We start from the raw sequence: 15,067 nt of genomic DNA on the forward strand, positions 1-15,067 counted from the left end.
GCATAATTTAGGCAAAGGGGAGACCAGGCCAAGGGTAGTGAGTGTTGTCTTGAACCTACTATTCTAGCTGTTAATGTTGACATCCCTGTTCTGTGTTTCAGTTCTTAGTTTATTGGCATTTTGGCCCTATTTTCCCCCAGGCTGGGGAAGGGCAGAATAACAAAGGCGCTTTAATCTTTACCGAACTCTCTGGACACCAATGTGATACTTACTACCCAACAGCCCCGTTCTGTCTTTTTACCGTATATGGTCCCCATCACCACAGTATTTGAGCACCTCACACTCTTTAACACATTGATCCTCACAGCAAGGGAGGGTTGTACTGTTATCCCATTGTACAGTTGGGGTACTGAGGTCCAAAGAGACTAAGTGCTTGTCAAAGTTACACTGCTATAAATTAAGATGTAAATTGAAATTATATGGGTATAACTCCCCATGTGGACACTCTCTTGTGCCTTTTTCTGGTTTATTTTATCTTGTTCTGGAAGGGGCATAAACTAAACCCAAAAAAAAAAAAATTGTCCACAAAATACTCAGACCAATACAGCTGTATATATCAAATCAGTTTAATGATACCAGTATAATTGTTAATAATTCCCTGTGTAGACAAGCCTTTAGTGAGTTGCTCAAGGTCACACAGGATGTCTGTGGTTGGCAAGGACTTGAACCTAGAGTTGACCAAGTCCCAGACGAGCACCCTAACCACTGAGCCATCCTTCCTCTTGTTGCCCATGGGTCATTTTGAGAACTACTGCTGTAGTGCTTTTCTCTTGGGGCATGTCTACATTGCAGTTGGGAGGTGTGATTGCAGCTCATGTAGATCAAAGATAGCTCGAGTAACAGTAGCAGCAAAGCCATGGGGCAGCATGGGCTAGCCCTGCTCATGCAGGATCCTGGGTACATGCTTGAGCAGCTGATGCCGATGCTGCCATGGCTTCACTACTATTGTTACTCAAGCTAGCTCTGATCTAGCTAGCTAACTGATCTAGCTAACTCTGGTACATCTACACATGCTGCAATCACACCTCCCGGTTGCAGTGTAGACATACCATCAGAAGTCAGAGTGCTGTTACTAGAGTGTGGAGAGTTATCATATGGAATATGCAGCAGTGTAGCTACAGTGTCATTTCTATAAGCATTCTTATCATCCTTCACTAGTTGTAAAATTGTAAACAAAAGAATATTCAAAGGCAATATCATTTTATTGATCAAGCAACGAGTTTTCCCTGTTTTAGCCTTATTGGTTCAGCACGTAGCAGAGTTTTGGTTTTTCCTGTTTTTTGCTTTTTTTAAGAATGCCCTTTATTTATTTATTGTGTCTGCAGACATCAGAAAGCTGCTTCCAGCAGGCATTCACCACAGCTTCTTGGCCAGGCCTGTGTGCAGGCTTAGGAGACACAGTGCCTAGTTGGAAAGGCGCACAACTTTCCCTTTTGCAATGATTCCCGTAAAATCTGAAACCTGACCCCAACCAAGTTTTTACACCCTCACTAGCATGAGCTGAACGCTGCAGATGATTGGTACAGCAGAGGGGGAAATCTTGGCTCCACTGAAGTCAATGACAAAACTCCCATTGACTTAATTGGGGGCAGAATTTGATCCCTGGGTGTTAACTGCTCCAGTCTCTGGTGCAAACCCTTGGAAGATAAGTGAATCTCTGGTGATGTCTTATTTTCAGGCTTCTCTGCATTTTTTGCTATTGGTGTGCTACTATTCGAGTCTCACTCATGTCAGTTTCACTGATGAAGTTTCCAAATGGCATGCTGCTATTGGCCATCATATTTTGCTTTCTTCAGATTCATCTTTCCAAAGAAGCCTCTGTCCGTAGCATTCAATGGAGCTGGTCGGGTGCAGCTGTGCAGAGTGCCAGCAATTAAACTACCAAAAATCTTTGGGGCGAGAGAGAGGGTGTGAGAGAGAGAAAGCGAGACACTGCTTGGAAAGGACTGCTATGCCATCATGTTCTGGCTTCCAAGGATCTTACCAAAGCCCATTTTTTATTCTCTTAGTGTCTGCCAGTCTTGTGTCAGATAAAATGAGCTGAACCAGCATTCTGAGCCTGACTTTCACTTTCTTCAAAGCTCTTCCCGTCCCCGATCTGTTTCTCTCTGAGACAAACCAGCAGTGGAATGTATACACAAAGAGGTTCCTCTCTGCTGAACTGGAGGGAATCTCGCTCTCTCTCCCTCCCTCTCCCGCCCCATGCTGTCATCTAGCAGTCCACAGAACACAATAATATCACCCACTGCATAGCAGACTCCCAGTCAGACTTCATCTGTTGGAGCCAGATAGGTGGATTAAGGGAGCTCTATGGTGACTTCTTATTTGAAAGCCTCCTCACAGCGTGTGTGTCTGTCTGTCTAGGTTCTCCATATTGGCGTCCATTACCATAGTATCTGTGCATGCGGCAGGGGACGGTTGTTTTGAATAACTTGATCCTTTCTGCTTAAGCCCTAGATATAATCACAAAATCAAGGGGCCAGATGCTCCATTAGGCTCTTGCCTGAGTGGCACTAAGAGTCTCACTGTGGAGAACTCCCTTAGCAGAGGGGATCTCTCTGTTGGCATAAAGCTGGTGGACCTGGCTCCTGCACCAGCTGCCTCTGCCCTGCCCCATTGCAAAAGGTGTACCAGAGGAGGAAAGGAGTGGGGCAGGTAGGAGGCATGGCAAAACTCTGCTGTATTAATCCTCCAATTGTCTTGTAGGAGTTTTACACCATTGGTGTAATTTAGAGCAGCCCATAGGCTACTCTAACTTGATCCAGCACCAAATCAGTGAGCTGCAGTTGGCTCCCTGACACACCTCACATACCCCTGTGCTGAGTGGAGCTCAAAACTAGAGAAGAGTCCAGCCAAAAATCATCTTAAACACAACTTCTTTCTCCTTGAAGACACACTTGTGCTTGATGTAGTGACTACTGCGTACCCCTATACTTGAGCCCTCATTGGCAGGGAGAGGCAGACCAAAAAAGGAAAAGAAAAGTTAGTTCTTATTGCTCTGATGATGGACTTTGGCTCTTCTATTGTGAAACTGATCTTATACCAAAAGCATTTGGTGTTTATGGAAGTAAAGAGTCAATCTGTGCATAGGTCTGGTTTGTGCTTAAAATTTAAGTCGACATAGCTACAGTGCTTACGGGTGTGAAAAATCCAGAGTGCTGTGTGCCGTAGCTGTGCTGCCCTAACCCCCGGTGTATATGCAGCTTGGTCGATGGAAGAATTCTTTCCAGCTACCGTCACTCAGACAGGAGGTGTTCCTACAGCGACAGGAAAACCCCTTCTGTCACAGTAGGCTACTTCTACACTATGGGGTTAGGGCAGCATAGCTATGGTGCCATAGCTATGGCACTATATTCCCCATTACATAGACATAACCATAGTCTGTGCTGTGTGACACACACAACTCTGGGCAGCTCATTGGTTTGTAACGCCAGTGTAACTTAGAGCCATTTACTGCTCTTGCTGGAGAAAGGGTTATGAATAAATTCTAGCCTCTGAGGGCAAGACATACTATCGGCAGTTCAGTTCAGTGAAGGCAGACAGACAGTGGCTTGCAAGCCACAAGTGGTTCTTTAACATGTCTCCTGTGGCTCTCTGCAGCTCCTGATATTAAAACACTGTGGGATTTAATTATTAACCAGTCTAAGTTATTAACCAATCAGGATGCTTTTACTGTTGTTGTTGTTGTTCAATTAAGTTAACAACTTGCATTAAGTTATTAACTTCCTTGCTGTGAGAATTCTATAATATAAACAAAATATTTCCCGTCATACTGTTTAAATAGGAATAGTACTGTAGTAAATGAAACTGAATTCACACTACTGTGGCTCCATTGAGGTCTGAGTATCCTTGAGTTAGGTATTTGCAGAATGGGCTGTGTGGACAAGACATTAAGGCTGTCTTAAGATGGAGAAAGCAAGTAATACTGAAAATATTATTGTGTAAACTGATGCAGGGGGTCTTCGCTATGAAAGTTCTGTTCATCTTGGTCCCTGCATTTCAGAAAGAACCTGGCAGGGATGGGCAGCTGACTGGAGTTGAAGTGTACCATGGGTGGGGACAGGAGGGATTCTGTGAATGGAGAGATTTAAAAGTTTGAAAAAGAGAGGTGAATATTAGGAGATATGCAGAATGTCAGAGTGAAGATGTCCGTGTTAAGGGTAAGGCACTGGACTAGGATTCGGAAGGGCTGGGTTCAATTCCTGGCTCAGCCACAGACTAACCATGTGACCATGGGCAAATTACTTATCCCTCTGTGCCTGAGTTCATAGAATCACAGAATATCAGGGTTGGAAGGGACCCCAGAAGGTCATCTAGTCCAACCCCCTGCTCGAAGCAGGACCAATTCCCAGTTAAATCATCCCAGCCAGGGCTTTGTCAAGCCTGACCTTAAAAACCTCTAAGGAAGGAGATTCTACCACCTCCCTAGGTAACGCATTCCAGTGTTTCACCACCCTCATAGTGAAAAAGTTTTTCCTAATATCCAATATAAACCTCCCCCCTGCAACTTGAGACCATTACTCCTTGTTCTGTCATCTGCTACCATTGAGAACAGTCTAGAGCCATCCTCTTTGGAACCCCCTTTCAGGTAGTTGAAAGCAGCTATCAAATCCCCCCTCATTCTTCTCTTCTGCAGACTAAACAATCCCAGCTCCCTCAGCCTCTCCTCATAACTCATGTGTTCTAGACCCCTAATCATTTTTGTTGCCCTTTGCTGGACTCTCTCCAATTTATCCACATCCTTCTTGTAGTGTGGGGCCCAAAACTGGACACAGTACTCCAGATGAGGCCTCACCAATGTCGAATAAAGGGGAACGATCACGTCCCTCGATCTGCTCGCTATGCCCCTACTTATACATACCAAAATGCCATTGGCCTTCTTGGCAACAAGGGCACACTGCTGACTCATATCCAGCTTCTCGTCCACTGTCACCCCTAGGTCCTTTTCCGCAGAAAGAGTTCCCCATCTGTAAAATTGAACCAATAATCCTTTCTTTCTCCTACCCTCTGTGTTGTCCATTTAGATTATAAATTATTTGGGATGTGGACTCTGCTACTTTATGTATGTACAATACCTCATACAATGGGGTCCTGATCTCATTCAGGCCTTTAGGCTCCATTGTAATACAAATAATAAAATACTGGTAAAGAGAGCCAATTGAGAGCTTCAAGTTACCCTCACCATATGACAAGAATGAGGAAGCGCTCAGTGAATCTTAAAAGACAAATGTAAAAAAACAATAAAAAATAAGTCCGTTTTTTTTTCTTTTAGGCATCTGTAACTAACCTTTGGAACTCACTGCCTCATGTTATTTCTGTAGAAGCAATTTATTTAGTAAGATTCATAACCAGGAATTGTCCTTTTGATACAGATACAAACAACACATGGATTTGTGCTAGATAGGCTACACATGGTAAGATCCATCATTCTTCATGCTTTCAAGCAAAATCTGGGATGAGGAAGAAATTTTCCTTCTGTAGGATAATGTTGCAATAGATTCATTAAGGATAGGTTTGTGACTTCCTTAGGAACATATGATATTGGAGACAGGGTACTGGGGATGTCACATCTCTCTCCATAAAATATTTCCTACTAAAGGAACATGAGAATTGCTGTACTCTTAAATACAACGTTTGATCCCCCAGGATACAGCCATTCTGGTTTTTCCTCTAGCAGGCAGAATTATCCCTGTTGAAATGAATGTACCATATTGGCTTTTAAAGAAACTACAGGGAAAGAATTTCAGGTCTGATCCTGTAGGAGCTGATTTCCTCAGCTGCCATTAGGTCAGTGAGAGTCAAGGGCACTCAGCACTTGACAGGATCAAACCCTAAGTAAATTATCTTCCAGGCAACTTCTTACCTTAGAGGGAGGGAATTCAGAGGGTGAAATACAAAGGCCTATGCACCACTTACGGCCTGTTTTGAAGATTTGAGTGTTTAGGCCTTGTGCTTATGCTCTGCTCAGTGGTGAACAGAGCCCTGAAAGCTGAGTCATGAAAGGGGAGACCCACCTGTATTTTCAACTCTGGCTATTGTTCCTTTCCCACCGCATCTCTTCAGTTTCTGGCCTAGGGAGAGAAGGGGCAGGTCCCCAAACAAGGGTAGCTAAAGTAATTGGCTTCTTCCAGCAATATAAAGAGGGATTGCATCTCTAGAGAATGGCCAGCAGGGGCACGCGATACCCCATGTCTCGGCAGCGATTGCTAACATGAGCAGCGGAAGACCAGTCCCAGTCTTTACAGTGTCCAGCTTCCTTCTCCTCTGCATTATTGCCACTGAGCTGCATTTGGCGAGATTTGCACGACTCTGGATTTGATCGCTGAACCTGAGTGATTGCTATGCACAGTGAGCTTCCTGGGCCAGATGTGAAGAGAAGCTCAATTGCCATCTCAAACAGGACCCAAGTTCTTCTAAATCAGGGGTGGGCAAACTTTTTGGCCTGAGGGCCACATTGGGGTTCCAAAACTGTATGGAGGGCTGGGTAGGGAAGGCTGTGCCTCCCCAAACAGCCTGGCCCCCATCCCCTCTCACTTCCCAGCTCCTGACTGCCCCCCTAAGAACTCCCCACCCATCTAACCCCCCTGCTCCCTGTCCCCTGACTACCCCCTCCTGGGACCCACTGCCCCTAACTGCCCCCCCGGGACACCACCCCCTATCCAACCCCCCCTGCTCCCTGACTGCCCCGACCCCTATCCACACCCCCGCCCCCCAACAGGCCCCACAGGACCCCACCCCCTGTCCAACCCCCCGCTAAAGCCCCTTTCAGAATGCGGCCCTGTGAACATGGGCGGAGGACGCAAGGAGCAGGGGTAGCCGGAGAGAGGCAGCGGTTTCTGCTTCAAAGTGCCGCTTCTCTCCAGCCGGTTGCGTGGCCGCCCGGTGCTCCTCCTGAGTCCTCCATCCACGTTCGCCATGCTCCCGCCACCTGCACTGCCCGCCTGCTCCCTGGAGGCTGCAGGTGAGCCTCCCTCCCTGCTCTCCCCTGCCCCCGCAGTGCAGCCCCCTCCCGCGCTGGTGGCATGGCGCACTGAGGCTGCGGGGGAGGGGCCTGGGGCTAGCCTCCCCAGCCGGGAGCTCAAGGGCCAGGCAGGATGATCCCGTGGGCCTGATGTGGCCCACCTCTGCTCTAAATAGCTCAAGCCAAGGAGGGTCAGTCAAGCTCTAATTGGCATTGCCACAAGCTGTCACTTTCTTTTCCTGCAATCAAACATCACTCGAAAGGTGCAGAATTCTTTCCTGCCTTCTGTAAATACCAATGAAAACTCTTTCCAGACCGACCCTTTCCACTGAAAGCCACGCTGATTGGTATAAGTCAGGGAGCCCCTACATCAGCCCTAAAGGGAAGCTGCTTTTGGGACTCTCAGCTGATCTAAAGAGCTTGTACAAGCAATGATCAGAAAAATTCAAATCCCACTGTATTTTAAAGGGGAACCACCCCTGTCTTGGGGGGTAAGATTGGACTTCTTCTGCTCTGTCCAGCCTTCTGAAAGCTCAAGCCTTTCTCCCATGCTGTATGCAGTCAGTATTGCTGGGGGGATATGTCTTTGATCTAACTTTGTATTCCCTGATCTACCAACTGGCCGGTAGGTGAGCTCTCTCCGGGTACGTCTACACTGCAGCTCAGAGCGCACTTCCCAACGCAGACAGACAGGCGACCTAGCTCTGGTTGAGCAAGCAGTGTAGCTGCTTGAGCTAAACATAGCTGTGTCGTGGGGGGTAGCATGAGCGGCAGCTTGGCTAAACTGCCAAAATACACACCCAGAGGGTCTGGATGGGTGTGTACTCATGTCGCTAACTAAGCTGGCACTTGTGCTACCCTGCCATGGTTAGAGCACCAGCTTGAACAGAGGTAGCCTGTCTACCCACGTGGGGCAGCATGCTCCCAGCTGCAGTGTGAACATTCCCTCAGTGTCACGGGCAGCATCGGATCCCTCAACTTCTGTTCGTTACCCTCATTATCACTTCACATCTACACAAAATTACAGATCTTCAGGGTGTTTCTTCTTTGACATACACAGTGCACTTTGCGGGGCTCTAGAAATGTTAATGTGACAGGCAGCTTCTGGCTTTCTGGTTTAATACCCTCTCTTTCCTCTCTCTGCCTATATTCCAGTAAAGACTTCAGCTATAAGCAGCAAAGCTTCTCTTTAGGTTGCTGTGACCCAATTTTAAAACAGAATGAAAGCTGGCATTCGGTGCCTGACTCAGACTTTCTGTAGCACTGCTGGTGGTTCTCCACAAGCTGTCAGCAACTTATGCAAGAGGCAAAAGTGTGTGTGTGGGGGGGGAAATCAACACATACCTTTTGTCCTCATTGGAGCCTCCAATGCCTTGTCTAAGCTGTGATATTTGTCTGTTGCTGATAAAGGGGGTTACCAATGGATGCCGCTGATCCAGTGATAGATATGGTTTTAGCTGCAAGAATAGATAAGGGCAAACCACGGTCAACAACTGTGCAGGTTTTAACCACGGCTTACGAATTGGTTTGTCCTTGGCTATCTCATTGCTGACCCCTATTGCATTCCCACTGCTGACACCTAGGTGTTTTTCACATTATGGTCAAGGCTACAGACTTCTTTGTTTTCTCCTCTGATTTCTACCTCTTGGGACTCTTACTGCTTGAATGTATTACGGCTCATGGCTGAGTGATGCAAAGCATGCTGCAGATGTGGTCTGTCTCTTTAGCACCTCCTGCTGGCCTCTGGACAGACTCAAACCTTGTTCTCGTCCACATGGCCGTATAGTGCTCCTCCAGTATGTTGGAGGTGTTGGGAGTCTTTTTAATCATAATCTTTAACTTCAGGCACCACAAGTGGCAGTCTGTCTGTGCTCAGACCTGCTTTGTAACCTGCTGGCTTTCAAAACACCGCTCTGAGCAAAACAGGAGTAGCATTAAGTTGTCTGTTTTCTTTTCTCAGTATGTGCCAATAACCAACATTTGTTTGTATTTGCCTCCCAATCTCAGGGTTTTCCTGGCGATTTTGGTGAACGAGGACCTCCAGGCATAGATGGGAACCCAGTAAGTTGCAAAGTCTTCAGTAGACTTTTTGCTTCTCTCTTGCTGCTCCATTTTACACCCTGTTGTACTATGTTGTGCTGGGTGCCTAGAATCTGAAGGAAGCTCTCTGCTGAAGCTGTCTTGGAAGTTCACAGGCAGCTGTCAGTCTGTTGTTTTAGATCCCTCTGAAAAGCCCTTCCATCTCTTACATAAACTGCTAGTTCCAGTGTTTCAGTTAAGAGGTCATTGTAGTGCCATCTGCATCCCATTTCCCTCTCTGCCCCCTCCATTGCTTCTCCTGCACCCCAGTCCTGTGGAGCACTTTCTTCCCATAGGGATATAATTGTAGGGAATTTAGCGTGGGTGTGAGGAATGATGTTGCTCTTAACCAGTGCTGAACTGTAGCCGGTTTGCACCGGTTCACTAGAACCGGTTGTTAAATTTAGAAGCCCTTTTAGACCTGGTTGTTCGCGAGGGACAACCGGTTCTAAAAAGGCTTTTAAATTTAACCGGCCAAAAGTGGTGCCTTAGGCGCCGACTCCACAGGTGCTCCAGCCCTGGAGCACCCACGGGGAAAATTTGGTGGGTGCAGAGCACCCACCGGCAGCTCCCCGCCCCACCCCCAGCTCACCTCACCTCACCTCCACTCCGCCTCCTCCCCTGAACGAGCTGCCCTGCTCTGCTTCTCCACCCCCTCCCCCCCGCAGCTTCCCGCGAATCAGCTGTTCGCGTGGGAAGCCGGGGCGGGCTGAGAAGCAAGCGGCGGCTTCCCGCTCAGGCCCAGGGAGGCAGAGTGGAGGTGAGCTCGGGGGGGGGGGCGAGGAGGGCCGCCTACGCTGCAGCAGGTAACCCGGGGGGGGGGGGAACTGCTCCCCGCCCCAGCTCACCTCTGCCACCCTCGGCCTGAGTGTGAAGCCGTGGCCTGCTTCTCCGTCCTCCCCTGCTTCCTGCTGAACAGCTGATTTGTGGGAGGCCAGGGTGAGGGTGGGGTGGGGTACCGTGGAGAAGCAGAGCAGGGCGGTGCGTTCAGGGGAGGAGGTGGAGATGAGCTGGGGCCAGGCGCGGGGCGGGGAGCTGCCGGTGGGTGCTCTGCACCCACCAAATTCTCCCTGTGGGTGCTCCAGCCCCAGAGCACCCAAGGAGTCGGTGCCTAAGGCGCCACTTTTGATGTGGTCAGTGGGGAAGCAGCCTCTCCCACGCCCCTAGGAGCCAGAGGGACCTGCCGGATGCTTCCTGGGAGCTGCCCCAGGTAAGCAGCGCCGGGACTCCCCACCTCGCCCCCCGGCAGGTGCCTCTGGCTCTTAGGGGTGGGGTGAGCACCCACTACGGTGGCCCACAAGACCCTCCTGCCCGGTTCTGGGGGCAGTCAGGGAACAGGGGACGGGGGTGGATGGGGCAGGAGTCCGGGGGGGGGGACATCAAGGAACGCGGGGGGGTTGGATGGGGCAGGAGTCCCAGGGGGCGGGGGTGGGCAACGACCGCCCCGAGGGGTGAGGAGGGAACTTGTTGTTAAGATTTTGGCAGCTCATCACTGCTCTTAACCGACTTGACATGCAACTGTCAATATTATCCTCCGTAACAGTTTGTGCTCTCTGGGCCTGATCTGGAGCTCACTAAGGTCACTGAGTCAAGAGAGAGACTCCCTTTGATCTTGAGATCAGGGCCTATATAGGCCTCCTAGGAAAATTGCCCCCAAACTGGCAAGTGACATTTTGGCTTTTACAGCCACTCCTGGTTTCTCTCATTTTAAAATTCCAGGATCCTGATTTGATCTGGTTTCACTTGGCCACTGCTGCTTGTGGGAACAGCTTGGGGGTTCTGGAAGGCTGTATGTTTAACAGCAGAGATATGAAGCAGGCAATTGTTTCAGAGAATGGTACATGCCCATTGTTATCTGTTCTGTCCTTGGAGTATCAGGGCAGGCATTCAGCAGCACTAATTCTCCTAAGCTTGTACTACAAGTGCAAGGGGTTGTTCTCCTAACAACCTCCTTTCTATTGCATCTCATTTGCCTGATGCTGGTAAATGAGCTAACACGCTGCCACATGTCTCCGGCCATCGGATCATTAATAAATGTGTGTCTAGAGTATTTGGAGGAAGCTCTAAGATCCTCTCTCTTTTAAAGTGAATTTTAAATACCTGTTCAAAGGTGCCAAATCGCTAGCTCTGGAGCTTCTATCTATGGACCAGATACTGCACAGGAAATGACTTCACACCTCCCTACTCTTGTGTCCCAGCTCTGACCTGGAACAAGTGTCTCCAGACCATTCAGTTCTTGGTCTCTCCTATATTTTCAAATTACCCTTACTGGGTTTTTAAGAAGTGGTCTTGTCCTGCTGGAATTGGACTGAAATCACCAATTCATTTCACATAGGCCACTGAACAACTGGATGTTGGTACTATTTAATCACTGTTCGAGCAGAGCAAAATAATTAATAAGAAATAAGGTGTTCACCGCTTTTTTTTCCTGCTCACAACATATTTCCTAGCAGATTGCAGACTTTCTCAAAAGTATTAGTTATTCATGGATGTCTTTGCCAATTCTCCTCCCGATTTGTTTATGAACAGTTCTTGGTCAATCTTTCAAATACACACTGCACTGGTTATTTACACAAGTCACTGGTATTGTTTCTGTACCCTGATTGGATGATTTGTATAAGTCACCCTTAAAGCGCACATTTTGAAATTTCCATTCAGCGTAAAATTCAGTTTCTGCAAGCATTTTCTGCTAGTCAGGCTTGATTGGTCCAGCTTTAGTGCAAAGTGAAAACATAAGAGTCCTGAACGCAGTTGATTCAATGTTTTTGATTCCTAAAAAGTATTCTTGGAATTTTTTCCCCCACTGTTCAGTGAGCTCTGGCAACTCCTACATGGGTTAGTTTTGAATCAATGACCTAGCAATGAAAGGCTATAGATATTACCAATCCTTTAAGACAACCAGTCCTTTAGGAAGGTCTGAGCTCCTGATGTATGTTCAGAGAGATGTTCTCTTTTCCAAGAACACACTTTTAAGTTTCCAAGACATCGAAGGCCCATTCTGAAGATGTGTTTAAAAGCAGCTGAATGCCAACTCCCAAAGTATTAGAGAGATCCTAGGAAAGTAAATGTCCTCTCCATTTAATTCATCCAGAAGGATCACTCTGCTTTCATCTTATCAATGGCCTTTAAATATTAATGTGCCTCAGAGATTACGGAATGAAAACAGAATGTTTTGGCTTATTTGAAGGGAGGTTCATGAGGTCACGAGCAGAGTCACAGACACAGAAAAATTCCAGAAAGTCTGCGTGTGGAACTCACAAATACGCCATGTTCGCTAGGTGAAACGTGGCTAAATCACAGGCAGGCAGCTATGGGTCCTGAGCTGCCCCTTCCTGTGTCTGATCCACTGAGCTGCCTCAGCATCTGTACCATACTGTACTGTTCCTTTTTCTGCTGCTGCACGGGAATGACTGGTGCGGTCTGCGTCTCATCCTCTTTCCATTCATCTCATACAGTGAAAGGAGCTAGTCTACCGCAAGTCTCCTCCTGCCAGCTTCCTGAGAACTGTTAAGCCATCACATTCCATATCCCCCACTCCCCTGATCTCTGGCCATTTAAATGAGTTGTAAAATCATAGGAACTGGACGTGGGAAACAATGATTAGCTCGCCTCATCTATCTCCTGACCCAGAGCTAGAGTCAAGCACTACAGGAGAGCATGGAGTCGGATTTCCAAGCTATGCACCTCTCTCTCTCATAAGCAGGAGATGATAATAAATCTGGGGAACTGTTAGTGGTCACGCTATTGTTGTGGATAACCTAGCCAGAGAAGATAAAGGTTGATGCAGCCAAGGCACCAGTGAAACCTCTGCTTTCCTTTCGTAGGGCAGGGAAAGGCTGGCATGCGTGACTAACCCACCACCCCCTCTCCTTCCCAAGCAGGAAAACCTTGTGGTATGTTTTGACAATTGGCTCCAGCCTCACTCAGTCCCTGGACACTAAAGTGCCCCTTCTCCTGAGGTATACTCACTGTGATATAGCTCGGGTATCCAACCGGTCACACCAGTAACAAGGAGCATAGAATAAAAATTAAACCCCCCATCCCTTACAGCAGGGGACATAGAACCCATCAGGAATCCAGAAAATGAGGTCGTACTTCTATTCCCTGGCTGGATAAATCGAGTATCTTTCATCTTGTAACTGAACCAGGCAAAAAAGGGCTACGACTACTGAACTTTTAAAGGAGACCTTATCCCAGAAGCAATGATCCTGAAATCCCACCCAAGAGAACAAAGCTTTAACAGATGTCCAAAATATGCAGGAAAGGAATTTACCATGAAAACCAATTTTAGGTTGGTTGGGATTAGTGTGTGTGTGTGTGTGTGTGTGAGAAAAAGTCCTTTTCTCCATTTTCCATAAAATAAACACATTTCCTTCCTCAGAATAGATCAGTACACTTAAGCAGGCAGGTAGGTCCTTCTTTCAACAAAGTTCACTTTCTCCACCAAACAAGCTCACAGTACGCAGAAAAGTAATTGGCGCCTTGCACTGTATTGGAAACCATTTAGGATTTTCTCTTAATTTTACAGTAAAAGGGAGTTTTATTATATGGAACTATGTAAAAACGGCTTCCACTGCATGCACATCATAGCCTGGGTAATTCTGTCTACTTTCTTTGATAACCTATCTAGAGTTGGTGTATCTGATCCAACACAGATTATATAAAAAATTGCAATGTGGAAGGAGTATATTACTATTTTTGTATGAGTGGCTGCTAGAGGCTAAAGGGATTGTGCTAAAGTCTGTACATGTGCATAGTAAGACCTAAAGATTTACAGTCTAAATATTTGTGGTGGAATTGAAGTGTTATCCCCATTTTCAGATGGAGAACTGAGGCACAGGAGGTTTAAGTATCTTGCCCAAAGTTACAAAGGGCCAGATTTTCAAAGGTATTTATGCACCTAAAGGTCCAAGGCAGGGAAGGTCATATCTTTCATTGGACTGACTTCTGTTGGTGAAAGAGACAAGCTTTTGAGCGCTACATGATTCCAATGGGAGTTAGGCACCTAATCTGCCTAAGTGCTGAGTGAGATTTTTCAGAAGTGCCTGTCTGCTGCTTTAGGTGCCTAAATGCCTTTAAAAATCTGTCCCCTGGCAACTGCATGGTGGAGCTGGGAATTGAGCCCATATCTCCTGAGCGCCAGCCCAGTGCCTTAACCACAAACCTAGTCAGCATCTCTGTTTTGCTAAATGGTTGGCTCTGTTACTGAGAGTCCAGTAAGAGTAGCTGGCTCTTTCCAAGGTTACCTGCACACAGGGCATCCATAGTGGATGATAAACAGTAGAGGGCACAGGGTGAATAGGGAATCCTGTTGTTTTGGCACAGTCACACCAAAATGCATAGTATACTGCCAATTGCCTATTTGAAACTATCAACCATATCTTCTATAACAATACCACCTCTGTGTGTGCCTGCGTCTGCCTCTGAGGTGTGCTAGGGAGGGCGGCATCTCTTACAACAATGTTTGCATCTGACTTTATTGTTGATTACTTGCTCCCTCTGAATAGGCTGGATCTACTAGAGAATACCATCCCTAGCACCCAGCCAGTAATGGGTGCTGCTTTCCACTGTGTTATTACAAACGAGTGTCTCGAAAGCGATAGCAGAATCCTGAAGGGATTCCTGCTAAAATGCTCTGGGTGCAAGGCCAGCCTCCCTTTGGAGAAGCTGCTGCAAGTAAAGCCCATTTCCTTTCTGGAAATGAAGAGTTACAAAACACTGTGGACTAGATTGGGGTCAGCAGCTGCATGAAGCGAGGGAAGAGGAGTTGAAAGGAGTCACCCTCTTTCCCTGACACCTCCATGCAGAGGCTGCCAGTACTGGACTGTCTCTAGAGCAGCCCTGTCCTGCCCTTTCCAGTAGTCAGCAGTGTTGACCCCCACGTGCAATGGGAGGTGCTACATGCTCTGCCCAGTCCCACTCCTCTTCTCGTCTGCGGGCCCCCATGCAGCAACTACTTAGCCCTGCATGCACAAGAGATCATGCTTCTTAGTAGCAACCTCCTCACTGGATACAGCCCCAAAATGT

General features: G+C 47.4%; 1 protein-coding gene across 3 annotated transcripts in view; it reads left to right on the forward strand.

Moving 5' to 3' along the window:
• The window catches only part of COL27A1 (collagen type XXVII alpha 1 chain), a 240,651-nt gene that overhangs the window by 95,434 nt on the left and 130,150 nt on the right, over positions 1–15,067 (forward strand). For all 3 annotated transcript variants that reach the window (XM_073314249.2, XM_073314253.2, XM_073314251.2), the window contains one exon: positions 8,969–9,022. In XM_073314249.2, coding sequence (XP_073170350.2) covers positions 8,969–9,022 — 54 coding nt within the window. The remainder of the gene's footprint in view (positions 1–8,968; positions 9,023–15,067) is intronic.

Source organism: Lepidochelys kempii, chromosome 16 (genome assembly GCF_965140285.1).
Source record: "Lepidochelys kempii isolate rLepKem1 chromosome 16, rLepKem1.hap1, whole genome shotgun sequence".
Lineage (NCBI taxonomy): Eukaryota > Metazoa > Chordata > Testudines > Cheloniidae > Lepidochelys > Lepidochelys kempii.